At 35.8% G+C, this 20,139-nt stretch overlaps 2 protein-coding genes, 2 long non-coding RNA genes and 1 pseudogene across 4 annotated transcripts; 2 read left to right on the top strand and 3 right to left on the bottom strand.

Moving 5' to 3' along the window:
* Positions 1–4,594: 4,594 nt before the first annotated feature.
* Positions 4,595–5,416, bottom strand: LOC130510815 (uncharacterized). Its single transcript, XR_008944580.1, has 3 exons — positions 5,229–5,416; positions 4,942–4,973; positions 4,595–4,869 (listed from the first exon to the last, which is right to left on the bottom strand). It is a non-coding gene; the product is annotated as an uncharacterized LOC130510815 (long non-coding RNA).
* Positions 5,417–6,747: 1,331 nt separating this feature from the next.
* LOC108824775 (uncharacterized) lies at positions 6,748–11,600 on the top strand (annotated as a pseudogene).
* A 1,404-nt stretch (positions 11,601–13,004) lies between these two features.
* Positions 13,005–14,231, bottom strand: LOC130511516 (uncharacterized). Its single transcript, XR_008944995.1, has 3 exons — positions 13,669–14,231; positions 13,361–13,475; positions 13,005–13,276 (listed from the first exon to the last, which is right to left on the bottom strand). It is a non-coding gene; the product is annotated as an uncharacterized LOC130511516 (long non-coding RNA).
* A 155-nt stretch (positions 14,232–14,386) lies between these two features.
* Positions 14,387–16,472, top strand: LOC108855799 (alcohol dehydrogenase class-3). The gene is made up of 9 exons (XM_018629704.2): positions 14,387–14,526; positions 14,605–14,741; positions 14,833–14,879; positions 14,952–15,277; positions 15,391–15,473; positions 15,563–15,638; positions 15,727–15,884; positions 15,970–16,131; positions 16,213–16,472. The coding sequence occupies exons 1-9, from the start codon at positions 14,493–14,495 to the stop codon at positions 16,327–16,329; spliced, it is 1,140 nt and encodes a 379-aa protein (XP_018485206.1). The 5' UTR covers positions 14,387–14,492; the 3' UTR covers positions 16,330–16,472.
* A 331-nt stretch (positions 16,473–16,803) lies between these two features.
* LOC108855927 (nuclear transport factor 2) lies at positions 16,804–19,604 on the bottom strand. The gene is made up of 9 exons (XM_018629857.2): positions 19,339–19,604; positions 19,133–19,267; positions 18,778–19,054; positions 18,450–18,706; positions 18,053–18,227; positions 17,787–17,908; positions 17,633–17,701; positions 17,460–17,538; positions 16,804–17,335 (listed from the first exon to the last, which is right to left on the bottom strand). The coding sequence occupies exons 1-9, from the start codon at positions 19,366–19,368 to the stop codon at positions 17,190–17,192; spliced, it is 1,290 nt and encodes a 429-aa protein (XP_018485359.2). The 5' UTR covers positions 19,369–19,604; the 3' UTR covers positions 16,804–17,189.
* Positions 19,605–20,139: the final 535 nt, after the last annotated feature.

Below are 20,139 nucleotides of genomic sequence, written 5' to 3'. Positions count from 1 at the left end.
CTTAGGCCTAGCAAAAACTCTCCTCCTTTAAGAACACCTCTTCTGAGGCCATAAATGAATTTTGGTCCAAAAACAAACTATAAAACAAATCTTCAGTTCAGTAAAATAATTCAGTGAAACCCATTTTCAGAACTTTTTTTCTTCAGTTTTAACTGGCCCTCTCAAAAATAATTTGGGTCTTGAAATTAAAGAAAAAACGTAACTCATATCTTCAAACAGATAATTTTGAAAAAATTGGAGCATTTATCTAGACTATAAAAAGTTTAAAACCGTAATGGCCCATGCACATGACCAGGCCTGGATGCTATGTTTGGTACTATTTTTAGTAGACAAATAATTTATTATTATTAACTGAAAGGTATTTGATCCGAAGTCCAACTAATCTTCTAAAGAGATATTACATGTTTTTCTGCGTAATGTGTAGACATAATAACTTTTAAAAATATTTTTACAGTAATTTTTATTTAATTAATTTTATTCAAAATTTTAAAATATAAAATAGTCATTTATAATTGAGATTCAATTTTTTATTACAATTATTAAAATAAAAGTCAAATTTGGTTTGGCAAAGGTTAATGGATACAATTTTGAGAGGATGGTCGGATTTTGAGTTATCTGTCTGAGGAAAGAATAACATTCCATATAAAAAGGAAAAATAAAAAATTTCCAGAATTTCTAGAGAAGTCCAAAATGATGATAAAAACATATGAAGAGGTTATTGAAGTAGCAGGAAAAATATATATATTTTTTTAAAAACTTTTTGCAATGAGAAAATTTATTGGGAACAAAAGAAAATCAGAAATCTATGATATCCACGAGGAAATTGTAATATGAAAGTTCATAAGGCTTTGCCAAAACAACTGCGGATTTAAAAAAGAATAATTAGTTTACATAATGATGCATGTAATTGGGTCATTATTCTGTTTACAAAAGATTTGTGTGTTGATCATGTGGTTCTGTATACAAACTTGTCTAAGTTTCTCTTTCAAGTTTGATTCTTTTTGTTTTCCTGTGATCTGAGTTTAATCTTCTAGTTTAACTCCTTTTTATAAAGGTCCTTAGAGTTCTAATCAAAGTTTCTAATATTTATGAGGATGGATGTTATGGTCTACGTCCTGAATCTGTGTGTTGATCATGTGGTTCTGGCTTCTTTTTCATTTCCGAGGTGAGCGTGTGTTGAGATAAGCTTGAAGATACCTTAAAGAGCAAGTAAATCTATTCCTAGTTAGATTGTGATCCTAAGAGTTAAGGATCATAATATTTATGTGTTTACCATTAGGAATAGGAAGTTATATTATCTCTATATAAGCAATGGCGAGTAATGACATTAGCTATGAGTTGTGTGATTGAAAGGCTTTAGTTTTGAGTAATGGCCATGTGTTCTATTTAATTGGTAGTCCAATAACATGGTGCTCCCAGAAATAAGAGATCGTTGCATTGTCATCCTGCGAGGCCAAGTTCATGGGCAATGAGTGCAAGAAGGTAACTATACGGGTTGATAATAAGTCTGAAATTGGGCTTACTAGAAATCATGTATTTCACGGTCGGAATAAACACATCATAGAAGGTTCCACTTCATTAGAGAATGTGTGAGAATGATCAAGTTGAAGTAGTGGAACATGTGCCCGACAATGAGCAGGAAGCTGACATACTAACCAAGGCGTTTGCAAAGATCAAATTCAAGGAGATGATAATTCTTATTGACGTTAAAAATGTGAGTAAAAATGAGATCAAGCTTAAAGGAAAGAATGTTGAGATAAGCTTGAAGATAGCTTAAGGAGCAAGCACACCTATTCCTAGTTAGATTTTGATTATAAGAGATAAGGATCATAATATTTAGGGAAGTTTACTAAAATGACTCAAATTAATTGTGTTATTACTAGAATGACTCATATTTTTTGAAAATTATTAGAATTTATGGTCGAAATTGGCATTGTCCATAGTTATAACAAAAAAGATTACCAAAGTACCCTTAGCATTTGATCGTCAGCCGATTTATTTTCAAAAAAAAAAAATCTATCGAGTAATAAGTCAGTTTATAAAATCTGTTTAGAAAAATAAATCTATCGTTAAAGTGGTGTCAAGATTTGTTGCCACAAAAGAGTTAATTGTACGATTTGAATATAAAACATATTTTTAGGACTATGTCTGACGAATGAGGTTGCAGATTTGTTTTAGATGATCGATTTTTGTGGTCAGCTTATTTTTGTATGTTCGACTTATTTTCTTATGGCAGATTTATATATCCAACTTAAAATGGTTAGTAGGCTTTTTATTTTATGTGGTGGCAGACTTTTTGACAGAAATTTGGATTTGTGTAAACCAAACATAATTGAAGGTTGAATTAAACCCGGTTTATCTTAATTTCGAATCTTGTTTAACGTTAGTGTTATTCCGATCAGAATTAGGTCTAATTTTTTGTAATTGTTGTCTTTTCCATCCCTCCTTTCTTTCTTATCAAGTTGGCTTCCTTTGTAACCATCATCATTTCAAATGGCTTCCTTTGTTGCCGAGTTTTAGAGAGTTGAAGTCTCAGGTCTACATATATAGACTAATTTTTTAATCCCTTCCGTTCATTCTGCAGTAAAACTCTAGCCTGGCCTTTTGAGGTGTCTGAACTTGGACAATGATCTTTGAGTGTCCTGATATCTAAAGTAACTGCTGCACTAACTCTTGTCGCAGTCGCATGACTGGATATAATTATTTGTAGAATTATTTGATTGATGATTACTCCCATATATTCTGGACCATCTGGCCCGAATAGCAAATGTCAATGCTCACTATCACAATTCGACTGATGGTGACTGATGCGTGTTCAAATTATCCTAGAATAATTTTACTTGTATCAAAAGAAGTCAAGTTGTAGTATTTATGGATTAAATCCACAGGCAGCTGAAGCACACACTAAATCTTATTATAACTAAGCTAGGTTGAAGAATTGAAAACTATAAATTGCAATGAAACTTAGAAAAGTGAACAAGACAATTGATTGATTTGGGGTTTAACAGTTATGATGAAGGTGTTAGACTTAGGGTTTTTATTCAGGTTATCATGATTATAACGATATGAATGCTTATATGAGATGCTTGGATGATATTAAAGAACCCAACAGTAACAATAACCGATACCACTCTCGTTTTCTGGGTTATCTATTACTAGATCCAATGATTCAACGCGCGCATATAATAATCAGGAAAGCATCGATCAATGTCTATGAGGATGTATTGATCGACATAGCTTTGCGTAGAATCGATCGATGTCTCTATAGGAAAATCGATCGACGCGCCTCTAGTAAGCTTTATGCGCGGGTTTATAACAGTTCACTAGGGTTGCTAAATCAGCTTTCGCTTGTTTCTAGCAAGTCCTAACTCAGAGAAGATAGATCAGAGGATATATCCACTATTCAAGTATAGGTTAGCTAATCCAAGACAAGCATTAAGAACAATCTTCAAAGATGAATATCACAACTCAAGTATTCCTATTTGGGGCTAATCCCTTAAAACCTATTTGAACCCTAAACCTAACAAAGTGTTTACTGAGACATAGCGAAGTAAAACATCATAATCATTAAATAAAATTGCATAGAATAGATAGATGAATAGAAAGTAGTAAAGTACAAGAAAGCTCTCTCTCTCTCTCTCTCTCTCTCTCTCTCTCTCTCTCTCTCTCTAAAGCCGTAAACTGTTTGCTATCAAAAGTATGAAAAACCTAAAAAGCTCTCTCTCTCTCTGCCTCTAACACTTAGGCAAGATATAAATATTGTAAATATTAGGTTAAAACTCTTTAGGAGTGTTTCAGTAATTAGATGGAGTCTTGGACTTCAAGTCGGTTGTGACCAAACTGGACTTCTGCGCGCTCTCCATCTATCGATGTCACAAGACGTGCATCGATCGATGTTTCTCTCCATGTCGACCTCAAGTGTTGGTCGATATGGTCATCTCGGGTGAAATCTCTAAAATGCTCCAAAATGCTCCAAAAATCATCTTCTCTCCAATCACTCATGAACCTGTAAATATGCTATCTAGACTCCAAAATATAATAAATATATCCTAAAACTCCTATATACCATGACTAAAATCGGGTCAAATTCATGGTATATATAGTGACTACTTCATCATCTCCTTGCATATCTTTAGATTCAGTACCCACAATGATTTTACTCTCTTAAATTGCTCTGTGATATAAAGTAGGAATGAAAACTATTGTATTAAAATGGGAGAACCCCATCATGATCAAACTTTGTTAGTGAAAGTAAAATCAAAACCAAAGTATATGAAGTTTTTCACAATTCACAAGTAATATACAAGACTTTTTTAGGCATACAGCTTACGGAGTTCTCTTTGAACTTGGCCTTTATTTGCTCCCTCTTTATCTTGAGAGCAGATGTGACTAGTCCTGACTCTGGTGTCTACGGCTCCGGCAATAACTTATCTTTGCTGGAATTTCAAACTTTTCTAGCTTTGCCGCCTTAGTAAGAGATTGTTGAACCTCCTTTACTGCATCACCATTTTCACATAGCTCAGAGAAGTCGCTGTATTCAACTCTTGCTTCTTCTGCCCCATTTCTCTAATGCTCCGTGTGATGCTACAACAAGAGCTACACAGTAGATGTTCATTGGGTCTGCCTGTACCATAATGTTTTCAATGTAATTACTTGAAACAAAGCTGCCACTGCTATGAATTATAATACAGACAATACAAATGAATGAGACGCAATCTCCCCTTGAGGCATTGGTTTTTCTAAAACATCCCTGTAATTCACGTAGCAGAAACAAACATACACACCAACCACATTGAGTGAGTAAATCAAAGCTTCCTTTCCTAAAGAAGCATCAATAGTAACACCAGATATGTTCTGTCTGAAACATCCCTGTAATTCACAAACAAGAGCAAATCAATTTCAATAGTTAAGTAACGCCTAATAACAAAACTCATCAATTACCTTCAAAGCAATAAACCACTCAGCTTGAGTATCTGAAACGATAGCTGAAAAAGTAAGTTCTCTACATCAAACAGTGAGAAAAAACACAATATGACTCATAACCAAACTCGTTGGACAAAAAAGGACTCATGACCAAACTCTATAAACCCGAGGTAGAGAAACACAATACTGCAAGAAAATAGATGAGAAAATTGAGATTTCGGGTTTTTGATATCTAACACTCATTTCAACAATGAATGATAAGAACATGAAACAAAAAATTAGATTTGCATTGATTTAGGACTTACAGGTTCAATTTTCTTAGATTGAGAGGTGGATTTGACAAATATGAAATCGGATTTAGGGTTCTTTTTGTATGACAGACAACGGCGAGTTGGAGAAACGGAAGAAGCCTGTGACGAAGGAGAACTCGCCGGAGACGGAAATGAAGGAGAACCCTCCTTTGTCTTCGACGTTTCTTTCGTCGGAGAGGATAACTAGAGAAAGGGAATTTTTTTGAGGAAAAAATAAAAAAATTATCTAATTAGTTATTTTATTTAAAAAATTGTGAATATGAAAAGGAAAGATGGTTTTTTTAGTATTTTCATTATTCATGTGAGTTAGTGTAGTAATTACAAAAGTTTATAAGTTATTCTAGTCATTTCATATATAATTTGAGTCATTATATGTAATTTCTCTAATATTTATGTGTTTACAATTAGGAATACAATGTTATATTATTTCTATATAAGCAATGTCGAGTAATGACATTAGCTATGAGCTGTGTGATTGAATTGGCTTTAGTTTTGAGTAATTTTCTAAAGCACTGTTGGTAAAGCCACATGTTATGTAGTTTGTTTTTCCTTTGTTGCATGAGAAATTTCTTTGATATTTTCAATAGCTGAAGTGTTTTCGTTTCTCTACATCTCAGTGTTATTGTTAGAGAATTTTATCTCTTTTTCGAATGATGTGTTCGATAACGCTAGTTAACTTACCTGTGGAAGGCCAAAAAGAAAAAAAAGTTTGTCTCTGAAACTACGTTAGTCTGGGTATCTCTTATGACACCTGAATGTTAAAAATAAACTATTATTATAAAGAAGTGTTCTCTCCCTCCTGGTGCTGCCATATAGGATTACATGTCACGAATTCGTTTAACCACAGCATGACACGTGTCTCCCTAACATAAAAATCTTTTGTTTCGTTGCTCCTTCTAATGGGCTTCCATGTGTTATTATTTTTGTAGGCTTTGATAATGTGGGCCAAACTAACACTAATTTGGTCTATTAGCTGCCTTCCATGAGAAAAAAATACATTTCTTTAAGAAGGAATTTACGAGTAAACCGATATTTTAGGTGCAAACGTGTTTGTAATGGTCTTTCCTAATAAAAATCATAGTGATTTAGTTGTTATAGAGATGTAAAACACTTGTAAAACCATTCATTGTAAATTAATTGCTAATTTTTTACATATCAATCACAAAAATTGCTTATATATATGCCATATCTATTGAGAATGAATCACACAAACAAAAAAGAAGAAACCGAAAACGTGAAAGATATAATTTTTTTTTCCGGCGATGGCAATATTTTCGTGTTGAGAAATTGGATGTATATATGCACAAAGATTTTGACGGGGAAGTGACAAAAGAATTTCTCAACGATGTAGAGATATTCATGTACTAGGCTGTTAGTACACCGATCACACAAAACTAGTAAGATATTATGTTCTTGTCATAAATGCAAGAATACAAAATTTTCTCAGAGTGAAACTATTTGGGACTATATAGTAAATAGAGGTTTTAAACACAATACTATATTTGATTTCAACATGGAGAGAGTTATGGTGGAAATAAAGCTAGTAACAGTAAGAACCGATTCATTTTCATAACGAAAATAATTACCATCAGGATGAGCATATCATATATCATCATGATAGGGTTCATGAATTGGTTACATATGCAAGAAAGTACTTCAACCTTAGTTGATGAAGTTGGAAATGTTGATGATTCGAACTAAAATGCAAAATGGTTTTATGAAATGTTAAATACTCCAACCAAATCAATCTATACATGTTGTAGAAAAGGTCTCTCTAAATTTTCTCTAACAGTTAAGATGATGAATATTAAAACTGATCATAATTTACCTAAGAACTACATGGATGCATTGGCTAAGTTGTTTAAAAAATATTTGCCAGAAGACAACTTGTATGCTGATTCTTATCATGAAATTAAAAAATTGGTTTATAGTATTGAGTTACCTTCAAAGATGATAGATGTTCGCATCGAAAATTGTAGGGTATAGTGGAAAGATGATGAGAAGTTACTATAGTGTCGCTTCTGCCAAAAACCACGATTTAAACCGCAAAGACGTTGGTGGAATATGGTACTGTACCAAAATACGTGGTATCTACCTATTACAGACAGATTGAAAAGATTATATCAATCTGAGAAGACTGTTTGATCGATGAGATGGCATGGTGAACATGTCTAGACAGATGGAGAGATCCTCATCCATCAGATGCAAGAATATGGAAACATTTCAATAAATCGAATTTGTTGAAAAAGAATCTATATAGAATTTTTGATTGGATAATAATGGAAGATAACATTAAACTTGTTATGTTATATTATTCTAACACATGCATCTCATAATTATAAAAATTAAAAAAAGTTAAGAAAAAACAACCATATATGAATTACTTTTTTGAAACTAACTACCATATATGAATTGTGATATATATCTAATATTTTAAGTTTCAAAAGATTCTATTATATTACTTAAATAGATAATATAAGTTTATTTTGCGAATTTATCTAATATTAATTATCAGGTATAATTGATTTAGTTGTGTATACAATTAATCAAAAATATAAGATTAATTTAAGACATTATAAAATATAATATAAGAGATCCCTTAAACATTTTCAAGATATTGATATGTTTATTTACTTAAATATTAAATATAATATATTACTTAATAAATTTAGGTTTCTAATTAAACAGAATATATCTATAGATAATTTAGAGAAACTTCAAGATATATATAAAAATAATGTTGTTTGTTTTCTAGCTACAGATTCATATTCTGATGAAAATGAAATGAACTAATGCATACTAAAACATTAAGTCATATATAAAACCTTATTTTAAGATGCAGAATATTTAATATAATATTATATAATACATAAGTTTTTGTGAAGTTATACCTTTAGACTTACTTATGTTCTAACTCTTACTTCTATTATTTAAGTATTTATACATGTACTAAGGATACAATATTTGTTATGCTTGTAATAGATGAAAATAACACAACGACCAACATACATGTAAAGTTTACTTCATTGGTATTATTTGTTTAAAAATTAGGAAGATCTTAAAGTTTTGATCAACACAGTGATATCCAGTTCGTTATGCATATATACTTTTTTTGAGATAGACTAAAGACCATAATTAAATTACGAACATATAGTATATAAAATTATCTAAAATTATGTAACGCATAAAAATAAGCAAATTTATTTCTAAAATAATTATATTTGATATAAAATAGAAACTCTATAAATTAATATTTGATAAACTAATACATTTTTTTAGTCTCAAATTGGTCTAATGTAAAATATGACATAATTTGATAAAATAATAAGTTAATAATATTTTAAAAAACTCTTAGGTAAATATATGGTCTCGGTAGAATCATAAATTAATAATTATAAGATATATAAATTTTATATAAAGATACACAAAACTTTTCATTGTTTATCTTTATTTAAAATAAATTTCATATCTAATTTTATTTATAATTTTATCCAACTACATTTAAATTTGAATGTATTCTACAATATGTAATTATCATGCATAATCTAGTTAAAATAGTCAAATATAACTCTGTAAACTTTAACCAATATATAATATCCTAGATGAAAATTATTTTCAGTTTTATACACTAAAAATATATATAAAAAAAAAGAAAATTTCTTTTAAATTAACAACTTTATAAATTAATAAATTCTTGAAATCACAACATTATTAATTTACAGAGTTTTACTGTATATAAGATATATAATTGATAAATAATAATGTATATAGTAATACACAATATTCTAAAAACTGCTAGGTGGTGGTTAGACGTATTAAAGAGAGTTATTGTTTAGGCGGACGTCTAGGCTGATATTTTGTAAGTCTAGACCAATTTTTTAAAAGCCTAGACCGATTTAAAACACTAGTAATACATAATACAAGATATATCTCATCTTATACACAACATATCAAATAAAATAATGCTTTAAAATATAGGGCCGGTCTGAACCAGACCCAAATATATTTGGGGTTTGCAGATTTAAGGCAAGTATAATTGACATACCATGGAAATTTAGGATTAACAAAACTAATAAGGGTATATAACTAAAATATAAATGTTGTTTAACCACCGAGTTAAATATACTCTATAGAGTTAAATCCATTAGAAAAGACAAAAATCCTATATTGACGAAGAAACGATTGTACGGTCCTGGAACAAATCAGGGAGTTGTTGCAGGTTCCACCTCCTTTCAAAACGCTCAGAAAGTTTCCTTGATGATATTTTGCAGCTGCACATGTGGCACTACGATAAGATAGGAGAGGAATCAAAATCAGTCGTTGTATTGAAGACAAGGCGCTCTCTGAGAGCTGTACACTTTCACTCTCATGGGGCTCCATTTCTTTTGACCGGAGATGTGAGCTACCTAATAAGAAGGCTTCATTTAAATTGTTCATTTCCCTCTCTGTCTGTTTACATATTCTAACACCGAGTGACAGGTGAGTGACATTGATTATTAGATTCCTCCATGTCTAGAGCTTAACATCTAAGGATTACTTGAGGTACCCGCACCCTGCTATCTTTTTCAACAGTCCTGAAAGCAGTCGAACCAGTTTGGCAGCAGAACTCTCCCCTGTGCCACTTCCACACACGTCCTTGCGTACTACATCTTCTGTAGCTGAGACAAGAATGGTTCAATCTTCTACTGCTGGTCTAAGTAGTTCACGATCAAGGGTTCAGAGTATGATGAGGTCTCTAGAAAACGGGAACAGAATATTGTTTTCTCCTCCTTTGGCTACAGGGAGCGGTCCTTATGGTTCCAATAATATTTCAAGAACTGCTCCTGCAGTTGAAGGGATCAATTTAAATGAAGCTCAGCCTGTTGGAAGAACTGATATCCCTAGCCAACCTTTCAATGAGTGAGATCTCCTTGAGTTTGGACAGATTAGGCAATTATTTCCCCACTTAAGGGACTGAGGTTCCTGGGAGTTACCTTTTATACAAGGATGGTTGATGGCTCGAGGTCATGGTGTTGCTAATTCAGTGGTTCCTCCGAGTGGCAGTAGTGACTAGGTCGTCTCAGCTCCTAACACAGGTTCCTCAGCATCTCGTTTATCCACAGCCGGTCTGGAGGCTGCAGTAGCATTATTAGAAATCCCGAGCTCTGTTTACTTACATCAAACTCAACAATCACAGTCATCTGGATCTAGAGGTGTGTCTTCTCATAACACTCAACCTGTGGTGAACAGGGTCCAATCTGAATTTGCTACCTCAGTTAGTATTGCTTCTGCATTAGTAGCTGATGCTATATAGTCACATTGTACAGTCAAACTCCGAGTGTGGTCGCATGACATCAAAGACCCATATGCGCAACTGAAATCTGACAGGTGTCTTGTTAGAATACCGCATGTCGTTCTTTGCAGGCAAACCTTTCTTCTTTTCACTTGAATGCTTGGAATGTTAAATCATATATTCTTTTTGTTTTTAATGCATTTGTGTTTGATTTTAGCAGCGAGTTGGGAGCTCATTTTTCGCCGTGTGGGAGATATTTAGCAGTCTGTGTTGCATGTGTTCTTCCTCATCAAGAGATAGATCCTGGAACGCAGACACTAGCACAACAAGATCCAGGGCTTGCAACTTCCCCAACTCGACACCCTGTCACAGCACACCAAGTCATTTACGAGCTTCGTATGTATTCTCTCGAAAAGAAAAGATAACAGCCACTTACAGATGTCTCATTGTGTTAATTTCTACCTTCTTAAAACACACAGATAATAGATTCATTTAAGTATGTTGTTTTCTATGTTTAACAGTTTTGGTTTAGTACTTGTGTCACAGGAAATTAAAGCTTTGCATTACTTAACCTCTATCCAGGTTAGTCGCCTTTCCGTAATAATCAGAGATAGTATTCATGGATTATGAGCTCCAGAGAGAAGCCATTTTGGATTTGTATTTATCGTTCTAATTGTTTTGGATTATATACAATTTTTTGCTTCATATGTTTGGTCGTGCTGTGAAATCATCTCGATTCATCATATGTGATATCAAGTAACTTGTGAGAGATAATAGGTACTAGAGAAATTTATGTTGATAATAGTAAGTTGTTGAATATACTTCAAAAGTAGCGTCCTTGTAGATTGTTTTAAATACTCTTTTTAAGTATTAGTTAGGGATTTCTGGTGCAGTTCTCGCCCACCTCCCAGCACATACTACTTGCATATGGACGGTGTCATGGTTCTATTTTTAGGAGCTTACGTGATGGTGAAGCAACATCACCTTTTTCACAGTGTTGGAGTTCCGATATGCCGAGCTCGTTTGGGGGTTATGATGCGAGTTATCTCCGACATAGCGTCCGGATCGAGTACTCGAAAAATTGGGAGTCCTAGAAGCTCCGCTGTTCTGGGAGGCTAGGACTCGGGGTGGCAGATTTGTATGAGATCTGATTTCGTCTCGGATACTAACCCGGTGTTCAGTGAGCTCCCTCTCGGTCTGCTCCAGCCGATTCGTGATTGTTCGATGAGCGAGTTCTTGTTCTCGGGTTTTGTCCAAGAGTGTCTGGATCATACCCCGGAGTTCGGCGACTTCCTCTCTCGTCTGTGATATCGGCGTAGGAGATAACGGTATGGTATGTCCTCCGGGCGGTTCCAAACTCGGGCTCCAAATCGATCGGGAGCCATAGTCCCGGTGAGAGGAGCTTTCGGGGTTTGGATCGGATCGTCGACTCCGCTTGTGTTGGTGGATCCGATCGGTAGATCGTTCCTTTGCTCGATCCCGATGGGATCGACATCGTTCTTTCTCCGTTGAGAGTTTCCGGATTGATCTGGATCCATAATTGTGCTTAGAAATCCTAGATCGGGTTCTTATAAAAGATTTTTTCGTTTATCTTCCCCACAGTCGGTCCTAAAATGTAGATCCTAAAATCTACACTAGGAATTTGATAGTGTTTGTAAGGTAAACTGGGGAGTGAAAAAGGATGTAGGCAACAATATCCTTAGAACACAACGATGTAATCGGAAATCGGTTGACAATAATGGACTTTATTGAGTAAAAGATCGATTACAAAGAATGGAAATGAGATCGAATACTACAAAAGAGATCGAATAAGATCAAACTCGAAACAAAGTAAAAAGAGGTCGATGTGTGTAGTGTGCTCTCTCTAGGGTTTTCGATGTGTCTTCAAGTGTTGATCTCTCCCTCCTTTTATAGTCGCGTCCTCTGTCTCTGTTGTAACCCGATCTCGCGATCTCTGGCATCCCGGCGACTCGTTCTTCGATCTCGAACGCTTATCGTGGGCTCTTGTGCACCTGGCTCATACTCTTGACTCTGCCCATTAGTAAAATATCCAAAATTGGGTCTAACACTTAGGTTTGATTAAAATTGGGTTTGTTTGGATTAGCTGGATAATTAGTAAACAAGTTAAAACCACAGTTTATGGACAATTAAGTGTTAAACTTTTGATTCATGGAGAAATACATTTGTGATTTTTAATTCGGGGATATCTAATACTAGATTATGATGCTATACGATAGATTTCATGGGAAAATAACACCTTCACCCTTTTATTTTTAGAAAGTTGGTCCACCATTTGATTGTAATGTCACTATAGTTGTGAATCGAAGTGTATAATAATATGATCTAAATTTGTCTCGGCCCGAGACTATCGGGCCCACTAGTTTAAAACCAGACTTTTCTCACGCACTCCATTATTAACGACCCAAACCCGTTTCGACCCGACCCGGAGAAGAAAAGAAAAGAAGATACAACACCGCACCACCTAACTAAGAGCATCATTAACCCAAAACCCCAAATAGGAGTGCTTATTCTTTTTTTAATAATTTTAAGTTGTAAAAGTGATTTAAGATCCAACGCTAAGCACCCTGAACATTTTTGTGCTCCAACGGGAGGTTTTTATTTTGGGATTCTTAAAAGAAAAAAAACTAAAACAATACATACTTGGTAAGTTGATCCAGGCTCGTGTACTCTCTGAGGGTTGGAGTTAAGATCGATCATGCTATGATCACCATTCCCATTTGAACCAACACGAGGTGCTTGTTGGGACCAGCTTGCATCACCATAACAATTAACAATTACATAAACGTGTGGAGACAGGAGAAGATATCTAAATCAATAGCACAATAACACTCACCTCAAACATTGACAAGTCTTGTTAAGTCATCCCCACTCTGCCCCTCTCCATATCCTTCTTCTGTCTTAGTATCCTCATCCTCATCTACAACCAATCCGAGCTTCCTCTTTTTAGCCTGAAATGCATTAAGTGAGACCAGATACACAAACAGCATAACTTTAAACTTACATATGATTACATCAAAGTGTTCTATTAAACAAAATCCAAAACAATCAAATCTACTGAACATATCATTATGATCAAAGTACTTGTATTCAAAGCCAGAGAGAGTCAAATTACAAACATGAAACAACGAGACATTCACATACTAATCTCATCTTGTCTCCTCCTTAAAAGAAAGTAATGAACAGAGCATCTATGTGTGTCCAAAACCAAAACGTTAAACCAAAAAAACAAACTAATCTCATCTTGTCTCCTCCTTAAAAGATCCCTGCAAGAACACAGATGAATCACAACAAAGAATAGATTCAGTCAGACATCAAAGTGAAGCAAAATCACAAAAACTAAACACAACTAGTAGAGATATTTACCCAGAAACTAAGTTCTACTCAAAAACAATACGAGGAAGGGATATAAAAGTTTCAATGGCGGTTTCTCTCCCGAACTCGTTTCTCCAGATCAACCCATGCGCTCCTTCTCTGGTAACTAGAAAGGTAAAAGCTTTTTCTTCTTCGTCTATAACACTCCTCTCCTCTCCTCAAATCACTAAATTTTTTGTGTAGGGGATTCTGAATAGCCAATTACGGCGGCAGCTATTGGCGCGAGAGGAGGAAAGAAACCGGCGGTTACCAATCCGGTGGTGGCCAAAGTTTACTGCAACGGAGAGATCACCAGATGGAGTCGGAGTCGCCGAGGAGTCACCAGAGAAGATGATTCGATCGTGAAAGATAGAGGATGATGAATGTGTGACACGTGTGCATAAGCTCCGTTGCTTGTGAGTCTTAATTAAGCGTCGTTGTTTGTTTAATTACATAATTTTCTTTTTCTTTTTAACCTAAAAACACTAAGCACCCGCGTTAAGCATCCGCGTTAATGATGCTCTAACAGTGCCTACCAGTCTCTCTCTCTCTCTCTCTCTCTCTCTCTCTCTCTCTCTCTCTTAATCTATCCTCGTGCGTGCGTGCGTGCGTCTATGGCGACTCAAGGACAGGTTATCACATGCAAAGGTACGCAAATGATGACTTAGCTACGCTTCGTTTTTATTGTCGATTTCTCTGATTTGGATTCGCTTTTGAATTGCATAGCTGCGGTGGCTTACGAGGCGAACAAACCTCTGGTGATCGAAGATGTGCAAGTGGCTCCCCCTCAGGCCGGTGAGGTTCGGATCAAGATCCTCTTCACCGCTCTCTGTCACACCGACGCCTACACTTGGAGCGGCAAGGTCTGAATCTCTTACTGATTCGACTCCATTTTAATTAGGCGATCTAATCTAATCTAATCTAACTCTTGTCTCTTGTCTCTTGTGGATTTAGGATCCCGAAGGTCTCTTTCCTTGTATCCTCGGTCACGAGGCTGCTGGGTATCTTCTTCATCATATCCACTTTTTTTCTTTATTTATTTTATTTATTTATTTTAAATAATCTGGGAACAGGATTGTTGAGAGTGTTGGTGAAGGTGTAACTGAAGTGCAACCAGGGGATCATGTAATCCCTTGTTACCAAGCCGAGTGCCGTGAATGCAAGTTCTGCAAATCTGGAAAGACTAACCTCTGCGGCAAGGTTCGATCCGCTACTGGTGTTGGGGTTATGATGAACGACCGTAAGAGCCGCTTCTCCGTTAATGGCAAACCCATTTATCACTTCATGGGTACCTCCACCTTTAGTCAGTACACTGTTGTTCATGATGTTAGTGTCGCCAAGATTGATCCTCTGGCTCCTTTGGACAAAGTCTGCCTTCTTGGTTGTGGTGTTCCCACTGGTCAGACTTTTGATTTAACTCCCACTCTTTCTTTCTTGTTACCCCCATGTAGGTGATGTTGAAGTTTACTGTAGTACTTAACAGTTTCTCATGTATCTTGATCCTATTATTAGGCCTTGGAGCTGTTTGGAACACTGCAAAAGTAGAGCCTGGCTCAAATGTTGCCATTTTTGGTCTTGGGACCGTGGGGCTTGCTGTAAGCTTTCATCTTTCTTTTTTAATTATTTTTCCCCATGAAAGAGGAGGACTTTGTGGTTTGTTTGTTTAATTATTGTGTATGGATAGGTTGCTGAGGGTGCCAAAACAGCTGGTGCTACAAGGATCATTGGCATTGATATCGACAGCAAGAAGTATGAAACTGGTAAAACTTCTTTTCTTTTCTTTTCTTTTTTGCACTGGCTTGTTTAAAGTGATTTTTGAAACATTGGGTTCTTCGGTTGGCATTTCAGCAAAGAAGTTTGGTGTTAATGAGTTTGTGAACCCAAAGGACCACCAAAAGCCTATACAGGAAGTGATTGTTGATCTCACTGATGGCGGTGTTGACTACAGCTTTGAGTGTATTGGGAATGTCTCCGTGATGAGAGCCGCATTGGAGTGCTGTCACAAGGTACTGTTGAACATAAACTGATTTTACAGAATTTACTTAAGACAAAGAGGATGTGGTTAAGAGTTATAAGATGATGATTCTGCAGGGATGGGGAACTTCGGTTATAGTTGGTGTTGCAGCATCAGGACAAGAGATATCAACCCGACCGTTCCAACTCGTGACTGGCCGTGTATGGAAAGGAACAGCTTTTGGTGGTTTCAAGAGTCGAACCCAAGTTCCTTGGCTTGTGGAGAAGTATATGAACAAGGTTGGAAATAATTATTCTCTGTGATCTGAACCTTGAAACACTTTTGGAATTTTGCGTGACATTTTCCAAAAAAAAATGCAGGAGATCAAAGTGGATGAGTACATAACGCACAACATGACCTTGGGAGAGATCAACAAGGCTTTTGACCTGTTGCATGAAGGTACTTGCCTTCGTTGTGTCCTCAGTACCAGCGACTGATAAACCAATGGTTTTTATCTTTCATGTGTTTTGCGTCTTTCCTGAGCAGCGGACTCAAGTCGTATGTGTCCAATCTTATGTTTCAGTAAAATTAAAGACCGAGAATCATCATTAATAATAAGCGACCATGTTTATGGAGATTATTAACTGTTGAATATGTCTATCTTAGTTTCCCAACTCAGTAGAATGATAGATATTGGTGGATAACACAGATTCTTCTGAGGCTAAAAGTTCGGGTAGCTGAAGAAGACCCACATTTTTTGTTGTTTGGTACCAGCCTGAATTCTCAACTAATAAAGAGTCGAGTAAAAGATGTTAACATACTCAAGTATTTTTAGTCAGGCTATGCTGCACTGAGATGGAAATGCAATGCATATAAAAGAACCTTTCATTTTTGTCAAAGTTTGCCATGTTTGAAAATAACACAACAAGACAAGTTTGTCATGGATCCGATTGATGACTGTGTACAGTAAGGATCACAAACGTAAAAAGTGTATAACATGTCATCGCCATAACTAGTGGACGAAGGATAAACAGTAACACAAGTTGCAAAACCAAGCCAATGATAGAAGGAAAAACAAAAAAGAATTGAAATGTTACACATAACTAAAGCCATTCTCAAAGGAAAGGGAGTAAGAGAGTCCAAGCCCTAAATCTAAAACAAATTAAAAAGAAAACATATGAACTAAAATCTTTTTTTTTTCTTAATTGAACCACCAAACCAAACCCAACAAAATGTTACAAACTACTTCGGTGGAAGATGAAGGAACAACAAGAACCTCTGAATCATTCATTCTTGGATGCTCTAAAACTTAAAGAAGAGATTCATCTGCGTTTCTTCATCTTCTTTTTCTTTTTCCTTAGCGGCCACCACCACGGTAGTTACCGTTGCCTCTTGGCCTGTAATCACCTCCTTCCTGGTTTCCTCTCCCGAACACACCACGGGAACCAAATCGGCCTCTTGGTGCTTCTGTTGGGTAACCGCCTCTCCCGCGCCCTCTTCCTCCTGGTCAATAAAAAATCAGTCAGAATGAGTTGCATGCGGTGATCTCTCATCCTTGCAAGTAATTTACAAGACACTCAGTAATAAAATATATAAAAAACTGTAATTTCAAAACGAGACTGCTTACTTGCTCCGCGAACACCAGCGGGATTGGGTCTTCGTCCCTCAATGTATACTTGTCTTCCACCCAAATATATAGGAGAAGCCTATTTATTACACAAAAGGGAGACCGATAAGAACCAACACAAAATGGGAACAAAAGAAGACAGTTTATCTAGCGAGTTGCAAAACAATTCACACCTTAATAGCATTCTCAACGGAAGTCATGTCCTCATACTCAACAAAAGCATAGCAAACGCCAATAACATCCTGCACAGTTTGTGTGGAAAGATTGATATCTTTGGTTTATTCATATCACAAAGGGCAAAATACAAAAGTGAAGATTATTATTAACCTTGCGGGTTCTGAGGAAAACACCATCAGGCTTGATTGTACCGAAGTTCTTAAACTCTTCCTCGATCTCTGAAGCAGATATGTTGGAAGGCAGATTCCTAACGTACACTGATTTGATCTCAACTGGAACAAGGCAAACCAATAAATGAATATACATTTCCAAATAGAGTCAAATAAAAGCACTCCTAGTCTAATTCACTTCTCCAACCATTTACCTAAGGAGGAATTATGAAACTTTTACTGGTCCAAGTGAAAACAAAAACTTACAGTCTTCAAATCCAAAGCCACCATCCGCCTCTGCTCCATAGTCAGCAAAAGCGTTTGACTGCTGAGGAGGCGCGGCCAACTGAGGGGAAGGAGTCCGTAGTGGTTGATCCCACTCGTTATATGATGGTTGTGTAGCAGCTACAGGCACAGCAGCTGCTTCCTTTGCGACCCGTAGCTGAGGAAAAAAGGGAGAGAACACCTTCGATTAAAAAGCCAATTTTCTATAACATAACTGAACAAAACCAAATCACCACTATCTTGGTAAAAAAAAAGAGTCTGCAAGAGTGACTACTTTGAGACAAATATGAATGAACACAGCAATATCTGTCTTTGCATGTCGATTTTACTTTTCCAATAGATAAAAATGACACAAGAGAGAGAGAGTGTGTGTACTTACAATGGAAGCATAACTCATCTTGGATTTTTCACCAAGGGGTTCCTCTGGTGGCGCAGGACGAGGTTCATGTACAACATCAACAACCACAACTTCCTCCCTAGGCGATTCCTGAACCGCAACTTCATCCTCGTAGTCTTCTTCATGGTGAGGCTGATACTGATCCTCTTGCAGACTGTACTTATCGACAAGATCATCATTGATTTGGACAGAATTCACATAATCACTAGCCTCTTGCTCCACAACATAATCATCATGAACTGGAAACTCAGAAACAAACAACAATAAGCTACTACAAACATGCATAACTAAGATGTAACAACAAACAAACCTTGGGGCTCAGGATGAGGGGTAGGAGGATTGAGGTGATGATGAGAGAAGAGGAGTCCTTGATCGATGAACTGAAAGATATCATTGAGAACAAAGTAACCCTTCTCCTGAGGAGCAAGGAAGAAAGTGTGCATGAAACTCCTTCTGTTTCCCAACTCCTTTGCTTTAACAGACCCTGAAACAGCCACGAGGATACCACCTTCCCACGACTCCACTGAGTTGATTGTCTTCACTTCGATGGCAGTGAAGTTCAGTGACATGACCATGTTGTGAATATTCTACAATAATTTGATAATTATTAAAACTAATTAACTAAAAAAGCACAAATCAAAATCTAAAACTAAAACTAGTGTTACCAGCAGTGTATCGGCAGTGTGGGTGGAGTCAACATCGACACGGATCATTTTGCTTGAGTCAGAGTAGAACTGGTGGATAAGATGTGGCTGCTGCTGCAACACTTGATAGTACTGTTCCACAAAGTAAGAACCAACCTGCACATATTCGATTCAGACTTTAGCCAGCCACATAGATCGTAATATCTATTTTTAGAAATGAAACTCGCCTGCATCGCTCCAGGATAAGGAGTCCCCATTTATTCAAGCGAAGAATAAGATCGAAATGGAAATGTAACGATCCAATACGAACAACTTCCCCAAGTTTGAGAAAAAGCCAAGAGAAGATAAAAAGGCACTCTCTCTTTATCAATAGAAGAGGTAACAGATCTGAGGAATCGAGGAAGGTTGATGAAGAAGAGAATGAGAGAATGAGAGATTTATATAGGGTTTTTAGATCTACGATTTATGTTACAGAAATAAAATAAAAAATAAAGAGGAGACCGAAAGGTTTCTTTGGGTCTAGATAGGGTAAGAGACTGTTTATTCCTTTCTTTCTTTTTTTTAATCTACATTTGGTACCTTCTCTTTATTTATCTCATTAATTCACCCCATTTGTTTTCAATTTATACTAAACCAACCCTCATCATTTATAGTTTTAGTCTAATTAAGGTTTTTGACTTTTGCATTTGTTAAATTAAACACATCAATAGTTACTATAGTTTTTGAGAACATACTAAATTAACGTTAAGTTTTTATAATTAGTAAATTTATTTTTATATTTCAAATGTAACACATTAATAAAATGACATGTTAATGGCAGTTTTTAGAGTGATAGCATATATTGGTGTTTATTAGCATTCAATTGGATTTAAATGTTTAAACAATTGTATCGGTAGATAATAAATTATTCAATTTTTATAACGGCTCGACTGTTATTGTCGGTGGATTCTCACATACGTTTTCTCGGCATGTATGTTTTTGTTGTTTTGTATAACGCTCCTTAGCTTAATTTTAGAAAGTATGGAATA

The sequence above is a fragment of the Raphanus sativus genome, chromosome 4 (assembly GCF_000801105.2).
Source record: "Raphanus sativus cultivar WK10039 chromosome 4, ASM80110v3, whole genome shotgun sequence".
Classification (NCBI taxonomy): domain Eukaryota; kingdom Viridiplantae; phylum Streptophyta; class Magnoliopsida; order Brassicales; family Brassicaceae; genus Raphanus; species Raphanus sativus.
Note: the sequence above shows the minus strand (reverse complement) of the source record. Positions and strands in the feature narration are given on the sequence as shown.